Source organism: Myodes glareolus, chromosome 2, assembly GCF_982192425.1.
Source record: "Myodes glareolus chromosome 2, mMyoGla1.1, whole genome shotgun sequence".
Lineage (NCBI taxonomy): Eukaryota > Metazoa > Chordata > Mammalia > Rodentia > Cricetidae > Myodes > Myodes glareolus.
The window spans coordinates 65,711,519-65,732,867 of record NC_142027.1 but is presented as its reverse complement, the minus strand read 5'-3'; the positions used below and the strand labels follow the sequence as shown (position 1 = coordinate 65,732,867).

The 21,349-nt window shown below is 49.7% G+C and overlaps 1 protein-coding gene across 3 annotated transcripts in view; it reads right to left on the bottom strand.

Moving 5' to 3' along the window:
- Pdia5 (protein disulfide isomerase family A member 5) overlaps positions 1–21,349 on the bottom strand; it is an 88,807-nt gene that overhangs the window by 26,050 nt on the left and 41,408 nt on the right. For all 3 annotated transcript variants that reach the window (XM_087901101.1, XM_087901099.1, XM_087901100.1), the window contains exons 8-11: positions 18,305–18,372; positions 9,632–9,723; positions 9,475–9,546; positions 1,649–1,785 (exon numbers count right to left, since the gene is read on the bottom strand). In XM_087901101.1, the coding sequence (XP_087757227.1) occupies positions 1,649–1,785; positions 9,475–9,546; positions 9,632–9,723; positions 18,305–18,372 (369 nt within the window). The remainder of the gene's footprint in view (positions 1–1,648; positions 1,786–9,474; positions 9,547–9,631; positions 9,724–18,304; positions 18,373–21,349) is intronic.

Below are 21,349 nucleotides of genomic sequence, written 5' to 3'. Positions count from 1 at the left end.
CTCTACAGCTGGGAAGGGGATGCAAGCAGGGTGACTTCAGCTCTGAATCCAGCGTAATAACTTCCTGCAAGACTTGCTTCCATCCACAACTGTGAGACAGACTAGGAAAGTGTGCTTTAGCTTGGAGGTGGGTGGGGGTGGTACGGTGCTGCCTGCGGCCCAGGCAGTGGGTGTCTCTAAGGTCTCACTAACCTTGGGGACACCCATAACTAAGGACATCCTCTGTCTGCCCTGCCTGGAGAACACCACACCTCACAGGCCCTGTCATTAATCTTCTTTGTCTTGTTTTTGAGCTAAGTTCTCACTCTGTAGCCTTGGCTGGTCCAAACTCAGTGGTTCTCCCACCCCCAGGGCTGGAATCACAGATGTATGCCATCTTGCTTTGCCCCTCTGACACTGTCCTTAATCAGCAGGTCTTAATTCCAAGTCTAAAGGGTCTCTGGGGGAAAAAATGTTCTTGAACTCTTTGTTTTCTAGAACTAGAAACAAAACCACAGGAAATGCTTTCCCTCTGGATTCCCAAGAATTTAGCACTTTTAAGAAAAAAACAAAGTTAGGGAAATTCATAGTAGCGGCTCCCTAAGAGGGGTCAAGCTAGACCTTGCTCCCCCACGCCCCTCCCACTCCCCACTGGTCACCAGAGACAGAAAGTAGCACAGTGAACAATCTGTGACAATCTTATCTGCAAGGCGGAGCTAATCACATCCACTCAGTGGCACTGTGGGTAAGATGGAAGATGACCCTTCTGAAGCCACTCTGTCAGCATGAGGACCTTGTGCTGACAGGATTAATCAGCGGTGCATCCTCCTCCTCTGGGAGTGTGTCTCTGGCTCAACACCCTCTCTCCCTCTCACACATCGTGACACTGCAGTCCTGGTACGCATTTGTAAAGCACAGAATTCCTGCCATTTTCTTTTCTTCTCTGTAATTTTTCACTCTAATCACTGGGCCAAACTGGTGGCAGGAAGCTATGAGAAGAGAAGACCTCACAAGTGCATAGCTTGTCCCAGGCCGGTTAGCTCATTACCAACTGGGACCCTTCCCAGCAGCCCCTGGCAGCTCCACGCAGGGCCGCCATCTTTTGCTTTCACGTGACATTGCTCTCTTTTCCAGGACAGCCCTCTCCTCCTGAAGGCGCCTAATCAACCTTCTGTTCTCCACGGTGCAGAGAGGACACGGGCTCAGAAAGATGCAATCTGCCTTCCTGTCACTCTCGAGAGCACCAGGGACTGTGATTCTCTGTGGTCATCTCGGGCTGAGACTGAATGCAGTGAAACCGCAGGTGGCACTCTAGATGCTGGCCTCCCTGCCTGCCCAGCTACCGAGCAAGGGCAGGCCCTCTCTCCACATGGTTCCCACCCTCAGTAAGGAGGACCAGGACTGCCTTGCCAGAACCCAGTCTGACTCCTCAGCCCTTACTGGCTTGGAGGATGCTCAGGCCTCTAGGGGATGGAGCTCCACTGAGTTCTGCTGAGGAACACGTGCGGCCTGATCAGGACTTTTATGCAGTTCCGATGGAGACCCAAGGCAGGCGCGTGAGCTGAGGATTGGCACCATGCCAGTTCCCATTATGTCCCCATCCAAAGAGTCCCGAGGTGGTGTCCTACTCTGAGGAAGGGGGAGGGAGGGGCAGCGGAGTTCCACTCACATGGGGCATGGAACATGACGAGGACAGAGGAGTGTTCCTTCACAAACTGGTCAAAGTCTTCATCGGTCAGGTGATAAACGGAGCCGCCCTCATCTGCCCAGGGAGTCTCGGGGACCTGGGGCTGTGGCGGCTGTGGACTGGAAGACCAAAAACAGGCAGAGCTCAGAGAAAGCCCTGGGGCCTGAACAGCCCGTACAAAATCCAGCCCCCTGGACACAAAGCTCCCACACAAGGCCTTTTATACACTGGAAACTGGACCTGAAGGAAGAGTCCTGGACTGAAAGGGACTGCCCTGCCCATCGCCACCTGCCCCTCAAAGTCACAGAGAGGTACTTAGCTGACACCAGAGCACATGGCGGCTGTTTGCTACAACTTTCTAAGACAGCTCAGGAAATCTCACTTTCCCCAGCAACTGGAGGGCTTGCTAGCCTTTTCAGGGCTTGCAAACTTCCAGCAAGGACAAAGAGCAATGGTGCAGAATGCCCTCTGGGGAAGCTGGATGTCCTGCTCTGTGCCACCCACTGGCAGGGCATAGGAGGAAGAAGGTGTGAGGCCAGAGGATGGGAAAAAAACAAACCCAGCTGAGCAGAAAGAAGCTGTGAAGGGGGCAGAGATGACCATTGAGCCTGAGGAAAACCAGGTTGGTAGTATACGCCTTGTCAGAATCTTTGACACTTTACTAATCCTTCCAGAGGTTAAGAACAGACATGGCTGACGCCCAGAGCCCTTGTCTACTCCATCACTCGCCAGCTGCAAACCCCAGTGGCTGCCTGATCTTTCAAGAGCCTGTTTCCTCCGTGGAGAACCACAGGCTGGTGACTGTAGGCCCTGGAGCTATATGAAGAGAAGATTCCCAGCTATCCACTTCCTGCCCAGGAGGAGATGCCTGGTGACATAAGATCCCTGCTGCTTTACTGCCAAGCACCTTTGCCAAAACACCTTAACTGCAGCTTTGAAAAAACCCTTTGGATAACAAATGTGAAAGGGACAACCACTGTTCCCCCCACCAGTAGGTGCTTCCAGCAGGGACCATTTCGGAGTTCCAGCAGTCGGGCTGGGCTGGAGACAACCACTGTTCCCCACCAGTAGGTGCTTCCAGCAGGGACCATTTCGGAGTTCCAGCAGTCGGGCTGGGCTGGAGACAACCACTGTTCCCCACCAGTAGGTGCCTACAGCACTTACAGTTTCGAATTCCAGAAGACCGGGTTGAAGAGGAGCAAAGCAGGTCACACAGCAGGACTTGCTGTCTCCCAACCCCACAGAAGCAAAGCTGGGTTCAGAGCCTATGAGCCCATGTTGGCTTTGTGGACTGAGCTGCCCTGGTGGCCTCAGTCTCACTGGTCTGGTGTTGCAGGGACCACAACAGTTGGAGAAACAGAAAGTGGCAAAGCCTTTGGCCCCTGCTTACCAGTGCCAGGCTGTAACAGGCCTGACAGGACTGACGATTTCTAAAGAAACACATGAGTCTCTCAGTCTATCAGACTTAAACAATGTCCCAAAGAAACAAGAACTTCTCTGGAATCTCACGCTGCAAAGGAAAGGGTACCAGCTAGAGGGGGAACTGGTCTCCCCAAAAGAGATCTCACACAGTTCTACAATGGAGACTGAAGTTCATAATGATGGGTCAAAAGTGAGCGGGACCACACCTTGACTAGAACAGCTCTCTACTCAAACATCCGGATATCTAACATCAAGACCCAAAGATGGACTTGGGGGTTTGCTGGATCCCTTTGTCCCTCTTCCCAATGGGATCCCACTGAAAACAAATACTTCCCTTTCCTTCTTTCCACCTATTTATTCATTTTCATTTTCTTCAAGACAGGATCTCACTATGTAGATCTGGCTGTCCTGGAATTCGCTATGTAGACCAGGTTGGCCTCAAATTCACAGAGCTCTACCTGCCTCTGCCTCCCAACAGCTGGGATTAAAGGCGTGTGCCACTATACCCAGTTGCTTTCCAACTCTTTAATTGGCTTATTGAGGATGGGAGGTCGGACCTGATTTGGGACACAGGATGTGATCCCTATATTCTATAACAAGATGGTACCGGTGGCACATTCAAGCTTTGAGGAATCACCGGCCAGACACTAGTTCCATGAAATCTAACTTCTTATATTTGGGCTCAAGCCACTAACCTTTCACACCATCAATCACATCAGAGAATTCATCCTCACAGTTATGTCTAACGCAGCTGGATGCGGTAGCACACACCTTTAACCCCAGCAGAGGCAGGCAGATCATTATGAATTCGAGGCCAGCCTGGTCTACACAGCAAGCTCCCGGCCAGCCAAGTTTCCATAGTGAGATTCTATTTCAAAATAATAATGATAATAATGATGACAAGGTTAATTTTTAAAAGGTATCTATAGCAGGTGATTTGCCAGGCAGAGACTAGGGGTCAGTCAGTAGGCATCAGTAGGGACAGGCTGGGCACACCATGAACCATCTCTATTAGAGGAGGGCTGAGCACTGACGAACAATGCGTATTCTTTACACAGCAGCATGGACAAACTTCTGGAGACGCACACAGCAATCTATAATTTACCAGCTCTTGTATAAGAAAGCAGATAAATTCTCTTGTTTGTGTCTGCTATGAAAAAGAGTTTGCGACCATACAAGAAATGAGTTGAAGTTGATACCTCTAGGATGTGGCAGGGAGAAAAGGAAGGGAGAAAAAGCAAAAGTAAGGCTTTTCAATGCATACTAAAGTACCTTAAATCATTAAAAAATTAATATGAATGTTGTCTATTAAAAATCAAAGTAAGCTGTGCAGTGATGGAACATGCCTTTAATCCCAGCACTGGGGGTAAGCGGGGATGGCAGAGGCAGGTGAATGTCAAGTTCAAGGCCAGCCTGGTCGACACAGAGAAACCCTGACTTGAAAAACAAAACAACAACAATAACAAAAATCAAAGTAAATTAAGAACTCAGCAAGAGCACCAACATAGATGCGAAAGCTAAGTCCTGGCAGAGTATTAAGAAGGAGCCCGAGAAGCTTCCAGTTTAGAGACTACCCTAAACCCACTGAAATGAAAACAACCGGACAGACAAAGTGGGAGAAGAAGTCAGCACAATTTCAGGAGCAAGAAAAAAATTCACCATGGCTACAGGAGCCACACCCTTGAAGCAGGGCTGCAGCTGGGCTGGAAATAGGCGGTGTCACTGCAAACCCATGCCACAGACAACAGGGGGATTACCTTCTAGAGAGTGCTGCAGGAGGGGCACAGCTGTAGGAGCAGGGGCTGAAAAGGGAGCAAGCAGAAGGCTGTGCACAGAGCTCTGGACAGTGCTTTTCTCTGTCTGTCACCCACGCAGCTAGCCCTCTGCAGACTGGGGCTCCCTCTTGCCCTTCTATCTCTTGCAGCCAACACACACCAGGCAACTAATGTAAGCTCACTGAGTAATGAGTGGAGAAACCTGGCTTAAGGACACAGAGGCAAGCAGATGTCTGTGTGTTCCAGGCCAACCTGGTCAATTACATAGCGAGACCCTGTCTCAAAAACTCAGAAGAAACAAGTAAAAAAATTAAAAGTGGCATTTCAGACTGCTCGGAAAAGAGAACCAATACTTTAATTTCTGTATCTCTGAGGAGAACTAATGCCAACCAGGAGAGGCTCCAGAGAAGAAGTGAGCATGCTTAAGTCTATCCTCGGCACACAACAGAACCAGGGGATAAAGGCACCTAGACCTTTGACCTTTGCCTTTAGTCGCAAGAGCCCAGGTAAGCAACTTCAACTTAAAACACCTGCTGAACATGTGAAGGGAACAGATGCAGAGACCCACAGCCAAACATTAGGTCAAGGACACCATGAGAAAACCCACAGAATAACTAACCTAGGCTCATAAGGCTCACAGAGAGTGAACCAACAATCAGGGAGCCTGCATGGAGCTGGGCCCTCTGCACATATGGTTGTGTGCTTGGTGTTCTAGAGGGGCTCCTAAGAGCGGGAGTGGGGGTCTCTCTGGCTCTTCTGCCTGCTTTTGGGACCTTTCCCCTCTTTACTGGGTTGCTCTGTACAGCCCTAATACAAGGGGAGGTGTCTAGTCTTATTGCAACCTGACATGCCATGTTTGGTTGGTATCCCTGGGAGACCTGTCCTTTTCTGGAGGAAAACAGAGGAAGAAGTGAATCTGGGGGAGAGGGGAATTGGGAGGGAGGGATTAGGAGGAGAGGAGGATGGGAAACTGCGGTCGGGATGTAATGTGAGAGAAGAATTAAAAAAAAATTTAGACAATGGACTACTCGCTGGCCTTTTTATGGCTACTTCTCAGGTTCTCACTGACAGGCACACAATGGGCAGGGGATGCTCTGTTAATGTACAAGGATTAACCAGACATTTCTAGATAATCTTGCCTACCTTGAACTCAAAAAGAAGCAAAGTGATGGGGCAATAGTTCACTGGATAAAAGTCTTTACCATGCAAGGATGAAGACCTGGGTCCAAATCCCCAGAGCCCATATAAAAAGTCAGGCATGGTCTCCTGTATCTAACCCCAGTACTGTGGAAGGCGGACACAGGAAGGTCACCTGGGCTTGCAAGCTGCCAGCCTAGCTCTAGATGCAAGGGAATAAAGCAGAGAGTGATAGATCAAGACACTCAACATCTCCTCTGGCCTCTGCATGGGTGCATGTCCATGTGAACCTGCACACTCTAACACGCACAGACAGACGCACATATACACCACACTCTTACATATATACATGGTTAAAAAAAAAAGCATCGAGGTAAAGGACGCTGTGGGTAATTGCTAGGGTGTGCTTACTGACTCCTCAGTACACTTCCAGGCCTCTGGCTGCTTCCATGTGCTCTGTAGACCAGATGGAGTACCTGTCCTGGGCTCTAGGATGGGAAAGGTCACCCATAAGCTCATCTCAGGGAGATATGTGAGCCACAACAGAGAAAGGCAAGCAGAGCAGTAGGGGGCAAGAACACTCGGCATCTGTTAATTCAGTTTACCTCTGGTTCAGAGAGACAGGCAGAAGTGGGCAGCGAGGCCAAAACGGACTGCTGTTTACTTACCCCTCTACTTGTTTGTCACCCCAGCACAGCAGAGGTGACAAGGCCCCTAGAACCACAAGGGGGTACAGCTACTATGATGTTTGTCTATTCCAGAGCCTGAGTGTGCTCAGACACCAGGACTGGGTTCTAGGAAGGGCAGGTTTTCTCTGGGGCGGGTTCTAAGAAGGGCAGGTTTTCTCTGGGGCCTTATACATCACTGGGAGAAATGGCCAGGATGAGTGCACCCCAGTCCTCACACCTGGCTTACAGAGACCCCGGAGAACAGCTCAGAGCCAGGGCAGTGGTAAGGTGACGTCCTTGAGTGCCCACTAAGATTGGAAAAAGTGGTAAAGACTTAAAATACACAACACAAGGAGAAACCACACACAGAGGTGGCTGTGCACGATGGAAAATCTGGAAGGAAATTCACATGACTGTCTCTGGGTAAAAGGGTACAGAAGTGTTTTTTCTCATACTTTAAAAGGTTTTCTACAAGAAACATCTTACTTGAAAATCCATAAATTCAGAAAAATACTTTAAAATTTAAGGTAGTTGACAGCATGGTGACCCGGCTAACTCCTGCTAAGGCATGAAGTCAGGCAGTTCACTGGACAGCCTGTAAGAGGTAAGACTTATCTATTCCTACTTTGACGGGGGAGGGGGAAGCACAGCAATGTGCCCCAACCCTGAGTGCTCACATCTGCCTAGAGTGTGGCTGCAGGGAGCCCAAGTTCTCCTTCTGGGCGGCTCCCAGCTCCTCTCTCATCTTGGAGACTACAGATGTACTAGGCTGACGGCAGGGGCTCCTTCTGACTCGGAGGAGATGAGGAAAAAGGTGGGAAGACCTGGCATGCATGGCCAGGACAGTGTTCCATAGCAGGCAGCCTTGTGCTTCAGCAGATCAGGCCAGCAGGGGAGAGGCGGGCTCCAGTGGAGACAGCCACCCATCACAATCTCCACCAAGCAAACCCCATGTCGACGGACAGCCGGCCACCTTAATCACATCTCCCCATCCCCATCCCCCGCCCCAGACAAAACCCTATCCTTCTAGAAAGAGATGAGGGTGTTCTGAAATGAGAAAGGGTTGAAGAAGGGGGAGGGACGCAGGCAGATTTTATGCTCTGGTGACAAACGAGATTGCTATTTGTTGAAACCTTTTCCCAAAGCGGACTGAGATATGTCAGACTGGAGCAGAGTACACGCTTATTATCAAATGAAAAAGGGAAACGGGAGTGAAGGCCTGGGTTAAGACAGTGAACATACAGTAATAGGGAATAGCCTTCCCAGGCAGGGTCTGAAAACGAGGTAGCCAATGGGGACAGAGATGTGGGAATGCTTCCAATATATATATATATACACACACACGCATCTCTATGCAAACACAGGTGGACTGGTGTTTCATATCCTGGGCTCCTGGGAGTTAGGGAGACAGGGCTTCAACATTCAAAAATCCATCAGTGTGTTCCTTAGAGTTTTGTTTTTTTAATACAAAATCCATTCTTACCACAATTTCTGAAAAGTCACATCCTGAACCTCTATATCTTCAGATAACTAATTCTTTAACCCTAGGGTTTGCACTTGGGGTCCCTAAAGTAAAGATACCAATATATATTAATGAGTTGGCGACCGGGGAAGGGTGAGGCTGAGGGCCTACGCTGAACTCTGACTGGGACTCCAGGGAGCCTCCTGGAAAATAGGGTCAGCGGTCTCGCTACCTATCATCAGTTCTACAGTCTTGGGCAAGTTACTCTGTCCCTCGACCTCTGTTAACATTAACTCAACCACGAAACAAGAATAAAAACACCTTCCCGCCAGTGCTACTGTGAGTACTGGATGAGAAACTCTATCAGGTGCTTACAATGGAGTTGGCCACAAAGCAGAAGGCCCCATCGGTAGCTCCTAATTCTCGATGTAAGCACAAATGACCACACGTGAGAGCGGGGTGGGTACTGGGGAAGGGATGGCCTGGGGGCTCCAGGAGAAACACTGAGCTCCGTGAGGGCTCTGGCAAGGCTAGGCTTAGCTTAGGAAGAGTAGAATGTTCAGTTGGATGATGGACAAGACGCAGCGGTTGGCCTGGTTCATGTTGGCTAAGATGAGGGACGGGGCCTGCAGATCTGTGCAATCTGATGTCCGGAAATCTACTCATATTATAAAGCAGGGATTGAAGGTTGCCATCGAGCAGGGTTGCGAGTGTGTGTGTGTGTGTGTGTGTGTGTGTGAGGGGGAGGGGGAGGGGGGGGGGGAGGGGGAGAGGGAGAGACAGTGTGTGGAAGAAGGTATTAGGATGTTCCAGAACAGCTTCGCAGCGTCTAATACAGTGTTGTTTTTTTAAATAAGCACTCAAGTGACAGTCCTATTTTCAGAGAGAGAGACCTCTATAGAACTCCCTCAAAACATGATATCCTGGGTGAGAAATACTTCTATCCATCATAGTCGTGTGTGTGTGTGTGTGTGTGTGTGTGTGTGTGTGTGTGTGTATGTGGGGGGGGGGAGGGTTTCAATCTGCATGGGAAGATTTCAGAAAACCCTTGACTACGCCAACAGAGCTGACAGCTTACATAGCCTCTCCCCACCTCCACGCCATGAAGAAAGAGAGGAAGGGGCCAAGTCTAGACAGGCCAACAGCTCAGCAAATCCTCATAGCTCCTGCAGCCCCCATCACAGATCTGCACGGGGGGGGGGGGGACCAGCCACACAGGCAGTGTGATCATCTTTTCCCTCCCTTGACCTCTTTCCAGCACAGCCCTGTGAGTGAGCAGCTGCCCTTAGCACAGCAGAGGCCCCCAAACCCTGATGAACCCAGACACAAGTGCCCCTGACTTACTTCTTCAGCCACTCTACGATGTCCTCAGCCGTGGACCCGTAGTTCTCATACTGGAACAGAAACCGGCCTTTCCTGTGAAATGACAAACTGGCTCAGCTAGGGACACCAATGCCATGGGGGGGGGGCATTGTACTCTAGAAGGAATCAGGAGACTTACTCGAAATAGCAGATGGTAGGGTAGCCGCGCACATTGTACTCTTCCTTGATGGCTTCAAACTCTGAGGGGTAGATGTTCATCCCAGCCAGCACCTGAGAGGACGGAGAAGACACTGGTCCTCTGTCTGCACCTACCCATGCCTGGCCTGGCCAGGTGTCCTACTGGAAGGAGACGCTCGCTCGGGACAAAGTCTTGCGAGCTGGTGTGTAACCAGGGGAACAAGGCTGTCTGAACCAGCCCAGACAACAATAGAGAGCTTTGGGAAAGCCAGACATCTGAGTTCCAGGGCCGCCCTCCAGACAGCTGTTCCACAAGACGGAGCATTTGGAACAAAAACAGGGCTCTGAGGGCTGGGCTTAAGAGGGCCTGGATCAAGGCCACAGCCACCAAAGCACACAATGTGGTCAAGCAGGGCTCATCTTTCTAAGTGGCGGGAACAGTGGTGGGACACACTGAGCATCTGTGTAAGGGCCTTGGACATCTCATGTCCTGTCCTCAGGTTGCCCACCGGGCTTGATACAGTCGTTTCGCACTCCATGTCTCATGCGTGGCTAAGGAGACCATGGTTCTTACAGTGCATGAGAGATGAGGTATCCACAGGCTTGCTTAACTTCTCTCCATGCCTGACCTTACCATGGGACCTCTCTATTTCTTCCTGCTAGTGACCCTCACACTCAATCTGGTTTGACTGTAATTATAAAAGTCTGACAGTGTTCTAGTTCTGAGGCCTCCATGATCCACACCCAGGAACTGGAACATGAGCAGCTATATGTCACTGCTGTGTGGCTAAACCCTAAGAACCACCCGGAATGCACTGTCTCCTGAGATGGGCCTTCCTTCCGTGGGCCCTTCTCCCACGGGGCTGGATTAGGTGCTACAACTTGGAGTCTGTTCTCATGGGAGAATGTGGTTGAATGTCAGCACAGGACGGCTGTTCATGCTCACAGAAGTGAACACAGAAGTGAAGGGGAGAACGTAAGAGACAACACAGGAAGCTCAACACTAGATTCTAACAGAGATGGACACGAAGAAAGAGAATATGGAACACAGTGACTCTGATGGGCATCTGTATCCACCTATGAGCTGTGTGGTCTTTGCAAAGTCACCCTCCCCGAGGCTTCTTATTTGGAAGGTGTAGGTGATGTGACTACTGCAGGCCTCTTACGAGAACAGAATGAGACAACCTAGGTCAAAGACTTTAAACCCAAAACGGGTGCTCTGTAAACTCAGGGTCCTGCTTTCCGATAAGCCCCAATGGTCCTGATGTGTTGCCTGTGCCGTCAGCCCCTTCAGCCCAGAAGCACCTTTCCAATTGTTTTAAATACCTGGAGCAGTACCTGGCAAACAAGAGACACATACCACAGGCTTGCTAAATCAACAGGGTTTCCCCATCCCATTTTAGGATGTTGTGAAGAATATGGGGGAATAAGCCTGAAACAGAACTGACTAGAAGCCACGCTGCTCAGTCCCCAGGATGATTCTGTCTATTCCAGTAATATCTGTCTACCTGGAGGTTCTTTTCTCCTGTCTAATTGATCTCCCTCACGTCAGTGCACATTGGCCGCAAGATGAATTGCACACACCCTCTTCTCTCATCACATCCCTTCTCTGCACTAAATTTTACAATCCTGCTGAATACAGGCGGAAATCCAACTCTGTACTTAGCCCATATGGTCTCTGTCTCAATTCTGAATCCTTCTTTCTTACAAATCTCTTAATTGTACACCTGCTAGGGCCTAGATTTTTTTCCCCTGCTTTCTTTTCTTTTCATTTTTTTTAAGCAAGGAAGGAGACAGTCTAAGACTTCTGCACAGGAAGGAAATTGGCAGGTCTGCTTCTCAGACACCTTGGTGTGTATCATCTTCCTCATCTTCCTCCCCCACTACTACCACCTGTAAAGTATGCACTCTGAGCTCCAAACAGGCACCTGGCCTGCTGTCCAGCTCCCCACCTAGCAAATGCATTTCCTTTGACAAGACTCAACCACCCCTCTTGTCCCTCAGTTCCTCATCTGCAGCAACTCATGTGCTTTGATGTTTAAGTGATAACACAAGTAAAATCTGTTTAAACTCAAGATAAATTGGGTATTCTTGTTAATACTACAAGGTTGATAATCTGCTCACATTTCTAAAGCATACGTTGTCTTTGCTTCTGGTCCCTCACTTTGGGCATTCTGGTCCCCCTGCTGAAGATGCCTAGCCTATTCCCTACCATGTGGCAACCACTAAAGACTCATTCATCTATTTAGGCAAAAACCAAAATCTCTTATCTCCAGAATAACCTTTTCAAAACACCTATACTTGGGTGTGCTTATTCTGTAGCACTTCTGGGCCACTTGGGGGACAATGACTGGTTAGTGAAAAGTATGATGTGTGTGTGTGAGTGTGCGTATGTGTGTGTACATTTTAAGACAGGGTTTTGCTATGTAGCTCTGGCTGTCCTGCAACTATGTCCTGCAATCAGACTGGCCTTGCACGCAAAGATTCTCCTGCCTCTGACTCCCCAGGCCTTGGATTAAAGGTGTGTGCTCCTACATCCAGCGAGATATGTATTTTTTTGAGCAACTTTTAGAAATAGATGCCCAACAGGCACTTCTTCACATTTAACCCTTGTCAGGAAGGGTCATGGATGCTGCACAGTGGGGAGAGTTCATAAGCTGATGCTCCAAGCAGGGTCAGACTGACAAGACATTCAGGAAGAGAAATGAAACAAGGACTACAGCAGGAAGAGCATGTGTCCTCCCACTCCCTCCAAAATGGGTGTGTGTCTACTCTAGCTGGAGTATGAAATACATAGAATTGGAAGACAGAAGGCTATAAGCAAGTTAGCCAAGTCACTTTGGAAAAGAGTCTAGTTGTCAATGCATTTGGGACTCCATTCAGGCACGGTAGAAAACTACTGAGGTCAAAGAAAATATTACTATCCAACAGCGTTTCTTTGAAGTACAGTCATTCTCTAGTATCCACTGGAATTGGGGAAAACACCAGGACACTGAAATCCTGGGATTCTCATCTCTTCTATGAAATGAGGTAGTATTTGCATATACTCTACAGAAACTTTCTCATATGCTCCAAATCACCTCACATTATCCCCAAACAGAAGACAATGTAGACACTAAATAGCTATGATAGTTATGGCTGAAGGGATAAACTCAGTCTGCACATGTTCAATATAGAAGCAGCTTCCCCTAAATATCTTAGATTCACTGTTGGCTGAATTCACAGATGCAGAGTTCTGGAACACACAAGGTGTATGCACAGGATAGGGCAGGTTGTCAAGGAGAGTTGTAGGTCAGGGAACAAGTGAGAAGTCTCCAACAAATACCCATGTGGCCAAGCAGAACATGGTCCAGAATTGTGGATATAGACAAGCTGGTGGATGTAGACAAGATGGTGGACGTAGGCAAGATGGGGGATGTAGACAAGCTGGGGGATGTAGACAAGATGGGGGATGTAGACAAGATGGGGGATATAGTAAGATGGGGGATGTAGACAAGCTGGGGGATGTAGGCAAGATAGGGGATGTAGACAAGATGGGGGATGTAGACAAGCTGGGGGATGTAGACAAGATGGGGGATGTAGACAAGCTGGGGGATGTAGGCAAGCTGGGGGATGTAGGCAAGCTGGGGGATGTAGGCAAGATGGGGGATGTAGACAAGCTGGGGGATGTAGACAAGATGGGGATGTAGACAAGATGGCGGATGTACACAAGAGAGTGAATATGAAAAGAGGTGTTTGTCAAGATGCAGGACACACTGCTGAGGATCCAGGCAGCTCAGTAAGGGGCTTGAAGAAGTCTGCAGGTGGAGGGAACAGTCCGCCACATGGCAGGAAGCTGTTTTTAAACACTGTGTTAATAATAAGAGGGGGAAATCCTGACTGCAGTGTGTAAGCTATCAGATATGTGGTACTGGAGCTTAGGAAATGAGCTTGGGCAGAAGCAGGGGCACCGAGGTCATGAAGGGGTGGACTATGGCAGGACAAAGAAAGCACAGTGCCAGGCATGTTCTGTACTACAGAGAGAATGCAGGCTTCGGAGGCACCTCCCTCTAGTGAACCTGATGAAGGGACTCAGAGGTAGTCAGGAGGTGGAGGGCAGTGCGCCATAGCTTACACATTTGCGCCTCACAACCCAGAGGGCCATCATCATCATCCCCATTTCATAGCTAGAGCAATGGAGGATCCAAGGCTCAGCACCTTGCTCAAGAACTCCTGGCTGGGCAGTAAGTGAGCACCAGCACCAAGCCTGACCTTTACAAGTCTGTAAAGGTCATCAGGACCTTTTACCAGGACCATCGCACTTCGTTTTACATCCACTCTGTCCAATCGTGGCTGAGGCTAACAAGAGACTGGCGATGTTCAAAGGCCCAGTGTGGATGAGGCCAAGGCCAGGAAGGCACATGGAGGCACAGCTCTTTCTAATGCTGCTGACCCCGGGAGCAGCTTGGCTGTGGATGAGGATGCCAATTAGCTAGCAGCAGGGAGGACAGATGCCCATGACTCACCACTGGCCAGTGTCAGTGCCAATGGGGCAGATTTGAGTTTGGAAAATGGCAAAGGCCACATATCCCTGGCTTGACCTGACTTCCTGTATGACATCATTAGGTTGAACACCTCCCACGTTCCGGAGCAGAAGACAACTTCTGACCCTTGCAAAAAAGAAGCCTCAAAGATGACAATGATGAAGAGGAGGCTGGCTGCTCTAGGCAAGCTGGGTTTTAGCAGAGGGGAGGGCAAGCTTCTGATGCCTGAGGAAAAGAGTCCGTGTCAACCCTGCTGTGCTCTGTGTGCAAAAACAGAAAGCAATCAACACCTCTGGGTTGTCCAATCCTTCCGTCCTGTTCCTGGTTTCTGGGAAGGTACCAGTGCACACTGAGTCCCAGACCAGAAACCAGGGATCCAGTGAAAGTACAGACCATTACAAAAGCCGCTTTCCTAAGAAACTGAAGTGGAAATGGAACGAAGCAAACCTCAAGCCAGGAAAAATGTGAGTTTACAGACACAGATGCCCTGGGTGGAGGTAACTCACACTTGGCTTTCACTGTGCTGTTTAATTCAAGGGCAAGCTTCCTGGCTTTTCTAGAATGTCACTGGTGGAACCAGAAAGGGCAACTTTTAGATCTCTAGATTAGGCCCAGAAAGGAAGAGCAGGTTCTCTGAACACAAGTATGCTTCAGAGCTACTTCATGAAACATCCCGGGATAAGTCCTTGGCCAAGGGCATAGTCCTGCCCTACAAACCTCCTTCTCACTGTGTATCTGAGCTCAATAACTAACACTCTGGATTCCTATATGAGGGGGGATTGTCATTCTAACCCAGGAGTGATACACTCCAAGCTCCCCATCTGTCAACACGGACTGGGTACCTTCTATGCCCATGCTGAAGAAACACACTTGACTTGAATGCAGCAGCTGCTCCCAGGAAGGATACAGATCATGAGTGCATGAAATTGTAAAGTGATAAGACACAAAAGCAAAGGTGGGTGGCCCTGTGCCTGGTCCTGTGTCTGTGGCAGGGTGGCAGGACTCTGGGGGAACAGTGAGGTGGACAGTGTGACAATGGCAGAGAATGGTCCAGAAAGCGCATATGGCTGGGGCTGGCTGGGGTCATTTGTATTCTGATTTGAGGCTTGAGTTACTTGACAGTTCTATAGAGTTTGGAAGTCGAGCTGAGTAGTTTCGAAGTGTACACGGGCACAGGCAAGGAGGACATGGTGGGTAATTAAGTCTTTTCTTCAGGCTAAATAATCTTAAAATATGGTATCTTTTGAGGCCCCAAAAATGAGCAGTGAAATTTCCCCAGAGTGATGTATATGCACCTCGAGGCCAAACGTCTTCAGGCAAACTACTAAAAATTCACTGGTGAGAAGCAGGCAGGACCCTGATGTTGCCCGGGAATGAGGTCAGCAGAGAACACACTGGTTCCTGTAAGCCAACCTTGCAGCGGGCTATTCCCCGTCTACGTGATGCCGCTTATGTTGACTTTGAACTAATCCCTACTTAATTTGATCCATAAAGATGGTGATGCTGCTTCAAGGCTTCAGATCTCCCATGATGGGACGTGGGCCAGACTCAGTGAGATGGCTCCTGTGATAAAGCCTTCTGTGAGTGGTGTATGGATTTTTCCACGCTCCTGAAAGCAGCAGATGCTTTTCTGTTGCCACCAAAAACGCTTCTGCTACTTATGGGTAAGCGCAGAAATGGACAAACATACCAGAAAAGCAGTCAAAGCAGGAACTCAACGAGACATCTGCTCACCCACATTCACAGCCTCTTTCGTAACAGCCAAGGGCTAGGAGCAACTCAAATGTCCGGAAAGATAAATAGAGAAGTGGCAGGGGTGTGTGTGCACATGTGTGCATATTATACAGCTTTAAAAGAAAAAAAGAACATTGTCTCACATGCTACAGCATGAGTGGACATAGAGGACAACATGCGAAGCAAAATAAGCCAGTTACATGATTCCACTATAATGAGGGATCTAACCTCAAAATCACAGAAACAGGAAACAGAAAGGCATAGACCAAGGCTAGGGGCAGGGAGCAAAGGGGAAACTCACAGTGAGCTAGCTGACCTGGAGATCTGTTTCGCAACAATGTAAACACACTCACATCTGTACGTTAATATGTAGCTGAGGTGGTAGGCATAACAAGTGTGCTTCTAACTCAGCCTAAGGAACTGACAGATCTATGGCACAGAAGACAGCTCTTATCAGGGCAGAGGGCAGGCAGGCAGACTGCAGGCAGCCCTCCACGGTGGACCTCAGCCCAGCACAGGGCAGGCAGGAGACAGGTAGCCCTCTGAGGTGGACTTCAGCCCAGCTCCTCCTCTCGAGCGTCTGCCTCAGTATATTGCTGTACCACGCTGCTTGTTCTGGCTTCTCTAAAGAACTGCTTCCCCAGATGCAGAGACCCACAAGTAACTGATGTAGCAAATCCTTCTGTATATATGTTGCCTTTATTGGTTAATGAATAAAGAATCTGCATTGGCCTGTGATATGGCAGAATAGAGCAAGGCTGGGTGGGGGGGACTAAACTGAATGCTGTGAGAAAAAAGGCAGAGTCAAGAAACGGCATGGAGCTGCCAGAGGAGAAAGATGCAAGCTGCCAGCTGGAACCTTGCCGGTAGGCCACAAACTTTGTGGTAAAATATAAAATAATAGAAATGGGTTAATTTAAGAGATAAGAATGAGCTAGAAATATGCATAAGCTAATAGGCCAAGCAGTGTTGTAATTAATACAGTTTCTGTGTGATTATTTCAGTTCTGGGCAGCCAGGAACAAACAAATGGCCTCCATACAACAAGTAACCACTAGGCTGAGCTCCCAGAGTCTAGTCAAAGAGAGGGAGGAGCGATAATATGAGCAAGGGGGTCAAGACCATGATGGGGAAACCCACAGGAACGACTGGTTTCTCACTAGTTCACCAATTCCGGACTGACAGCTGCAGAACCTGCATAAAACCAAACTAGACCCCCTGAATGTAGGAGGCAGTGGGTGGATTGGGTAGTTTATGGGGCCATGGGCAGTGCATCCAAGATCTATCCCTAGTACATGAACTAGCTTTTTGGAGTCCATTTCCTATGGAGAGATACCTTGTTCAGCCTAGACACAGGGGGAAGGGCCTTGGTCAGGCCTCAGCATAGGAGGTCACACCCTCTCTGAGGAGCAGATGGGGGATGGGGTGGTGGGAGCTGGTGAGGGAAGAACTGGGATCAACACATAAAATAATAAAATAAAAATGCTTCCCTGATGGTTTCTCTTCATCGTGTCCCCTAAAAGTAGGTTTCTAGATCCCACTAGACTCCTCTCTACCTCCCTACATGTTTTCCTTTCTTCTTTTGGGGATTATCTACAGTCTTGGTTCTGCAGCTCTCCTGTCTGGGTCTGCTCTGCTCCCCTCCCCACCCCCTAACACAGAGCCCAAAGATGCAGGGCAAGCGTGATTTGGGGGAACCTGCTCTGAGTTTCCAGTGTACCCCTAGTACCACCAACCCCTTTCCCTCCCAGCAACTGCTAATCCACTTTGGAACCTGTGGTGGTCTAAATAGGAGGGGTGGCATTATTAGTAAGTGTGGCCTTTTGGAGTAGGTGTGGCCTTGTTGGGGTAGGTGTAGCCTTGAGGGAGGAAGAGTATCACTGTGGGGGTGGGCTTTGAGGTCATACATGCTCAAGCACATACATAGCACACAGCCTTCTGCTGCCTGCAGTTCAAGACATAGAGCTCTCAGCTTCTTCTCCAGCATCATGACTACCTGCATGCCTCCACGCTTCTCGCTATGATGATGATGGACTAAACTTCTAAACTGTAAGCCAGCACCAATTAAATGTTTTCCTTTATAATAGTTGCCATGGTCACAGTGTCTCTTCACAGAAATAGAAACCCTTGTTAAGGCAGACCCCAATATCCAAAACACTAGACTTCAGATGCGCTGCCCTGGCTCCCTGGCCCTGGTTTGCTGTCTCCTCAATGTGTTATCACTGGCCATTGACAGGTACCAATCACCCCTGCCCTGCAAACACTGCAGTTAGTTCTCCCCCTTCAGAGAACAGGTCTCATCTTGGAAGCAACCTGGGCAGTGGGGACTGGCAGCCTCAGAGTTCAGAACCTACACTCTCTAGCCCATCCCAGCCAAGTCAGAACCACTAGTCCTGCTGGCCCCCAGGCCGTACTTACAAAGTGGCCTCGCACTTGGGTGGCAGCCTTCTGAAAATGTGGCATGATCCTCTTACACATGCTGCACCCTGTTAGAGGCAGAAGAGAAACCAAACCTAGTTAGAGTGATGACTGGTCCGGTGCTCCCCTCCCAACCCCCACAGCAGGCCAGCAGCCACCCACAAACATCTACACCATCCCCTCACACATGAGAAAGCGCAGGGCTGACTTAGGCCCTGTGAAACCCAAAATACAGGAGGCAAAGGCCTGGCTGCCAAAGAATTTCCAGGCACATTAGTTCCTCCATGGATCTCGGATGGGATAAGCGAAGGTGCCAAAGAGACAGCAAAGCCCACAGTGTTCCAGCGTGGCTGGCCTGCTCCATAGCAACATGGGGAGGCAGGACAGATGTCGAGAGCAGCCTCCTACACGCACAGTTAAAAGCTGCCCTCCTTACCCAGTCAGGGATGGCAAATGAAAGAGTCAAATGCCACTAGAAAGGGAAATGTGTGACTATGAGTACAATGACTTTGGGGATTTTCAGGCCTCTTCTCTCTTCCATTTACAAGCATAATTAAGCAATAAACTGGAGGCATTCGGCATGCAAGGTGCTGGCTCTCGCAGGTGGGAAGCGCACTGGGCCAGGACTGAGGAGTTCGGCGCTACTCTTTGCCCGCTGGTGGCCTTGGCCAGATTAACTCCTTTCTGGGCTGTCTCTCCTTCTGGCAAAAGGAGGAAAACAGACCCCCAGCCTTCCCAGCCCTGCACAGGAGCCAGTGGCTCTGCCCAATCAGGTTTCTGTGGTCTGAACAGTCATGTTCCTCTCTTGGGGTGCCATCGGCATTGGTATACTTGTGACAAACATCCATTATTACTTCGGAGCAAACCTGACATAAACCTGCCCCTTCATCTACACCTAATCAGAAGAGGCCATATTTCTGCGCTGACCCCCCTGGGCACGAGGTCCAGCTCGCTCAGTCATGAGGAATTGTAACATGCCAAGCTGTTACCGTTTCTGACAGCGTCTCTGCTGCAAAGAAAGCCTTGAGAGGCGTATCTGAGGGTCAAAGTATCCAGGGCTGCCTAGAACTACATGTCAGCTGGGTTCTCATCTCAAGGAGCAAGCCATGCTTCAATCAGTGGCAAGCTGACATACTCACGCCCTGAAAGGCTCTGAGCAAAGAATCCAGGTGGGAGGGGCTTCTCACCTTCCAAGGGCAGAAAGAGGCATGGAGTGTGTGAGTGTGAATGAATGTGTGTGTGTGTGTGTGTGTGTGTTTGTGTGTGTGTGTCCGTGTGTTCATTTGTCCTCTTCCTGGAACTACCCAACCCTTCCTGGTAACAAGTCTACTAGGAGAGACAGATACAGGAAACTGTGACACAGACCATCACCAATGCCCTACAGCCTTCTCCCCAACATTCCTGCCTGACAGATGGGTATCCAGACGCACACCTCTACCAGACACACACCTCTACCACACGCTACCAACCCTGAGCTGGTGAAAGGGTGCAGCACCTGTCCTGGAAAGTCAAGTGGCTCTCTTTTGCTGGCAGTCACCCTGGCCTGGGCACTAGCAGTGGCAGAAAAGCTGGGAAGATGACACTGCCCTCACTATGGGAACTCCCCGAGGAGAACGGAAACAGGGCAGTGCTCTAGGGGAAATACACAAGCCAAGACCATGGCAGGGAAAACAGCAGACTGCAGAGCAGAGATGCTACACTCAGGGACTAAGCTCCCCATCTGCATCTGTCTACCCTTGACCCTTGAGGGATAGGGGATGGTGGGCAGGTGAAGTTCAGTGTCCTTGAGGGTTATGGGACTCTATAGGCTATGTGAATCTCAGTGTCCCCATCTGTGAAGACAGTGCCTGCCCCCATGGGTTCTGTGCAGAGCTACCAAGACAGGGGGAGTCACTGGATGGCCGGGACGCATTTCAGCTCACAGGGTATGAGTCAGCTCCTCATCCGCAGCGGGAGAAGTACTTTCACAGGAGGAAGGGAATGCCACACCATTCCAGGAGGAAAGGAAGGAGGACACATGGTGCTTCTCTTGCACTTCACTGCCTTTCTCAGCCAGGAAGTGTGCTTGCCCACCAGCCCAGCCATCCCTCAGGAGCAACCGGCCCCCTGTCCCCTCAGGTGCGGCCTCTCTGTAGCCTGCGGCAAATGCATTCCCCAGCTGTCCCAGGAGCAAGGGCCAACCGCTCTCCATAGAGAAGGTCCTGGGGGAGTGAGAAAGGACAGTAAACCGCAGACTAACCCCATTTCCAACCTAACTACAAAATAGAGCTGGTGCCACGCTTCCCATGTAAGCTCCTCTTTGGGGGATTCAACTGCGAGGTAGGAAAAGAGGTAAGATTAATTATCACTCTCGCAGCCCCAAAGCCCGAGCAGACAGTCTTTTTATTTTCTCATTAATTCAGTGAACAAACATTTACTAAGAGAGCAGCAGGGCCTGGGGACCCAGATGCCTCGTCACAGCTAAGGCTCCCACTGTCTCTGGGTTTATTCATCTATAAGCAATCATAAGATCAGAGTCCTGACAGATTGTCGGGTTAGGGGATGGCTGTGAATCCCAGGAGTGGGGCCACAGCAGCTGGGTTGGTTGAGGCATACTAAAAACCAGAGTTTCTTTCACTAAACACACACATGCACACATCACAAAAAGACCCGGAGTCTCTGGGACCTTGGCCACTGTCCAATCCGACTCTCCACGGGAAGATGAACTTAGCGAGTCAGTTTTCTTCCTCCCTTCCCACCACTAATATGATCTGTGACACCTTTGAGGCCCCCACTCCTCCAGTCTCAGCTTTCTATTAACAAAAGACAATCTCTGCAGCCATGAGCAGCACAGGCCCGCGGCCAGGAAGCCTGGGAGTGGGTGGGGCAGGCGGCACGAACATCAGGCTGCAAGTGCTAGCGGACGCGCTTTTAACATGACTGATGGCGTTCCAGGGAACCTTGAGTGGCTAGGCTAGTAACCTGGCCCTGCCTCCCGAATGTACTGCCTCACACACACACACACACACACACACACACACACACACACAGAGTTCCACAGCTTCG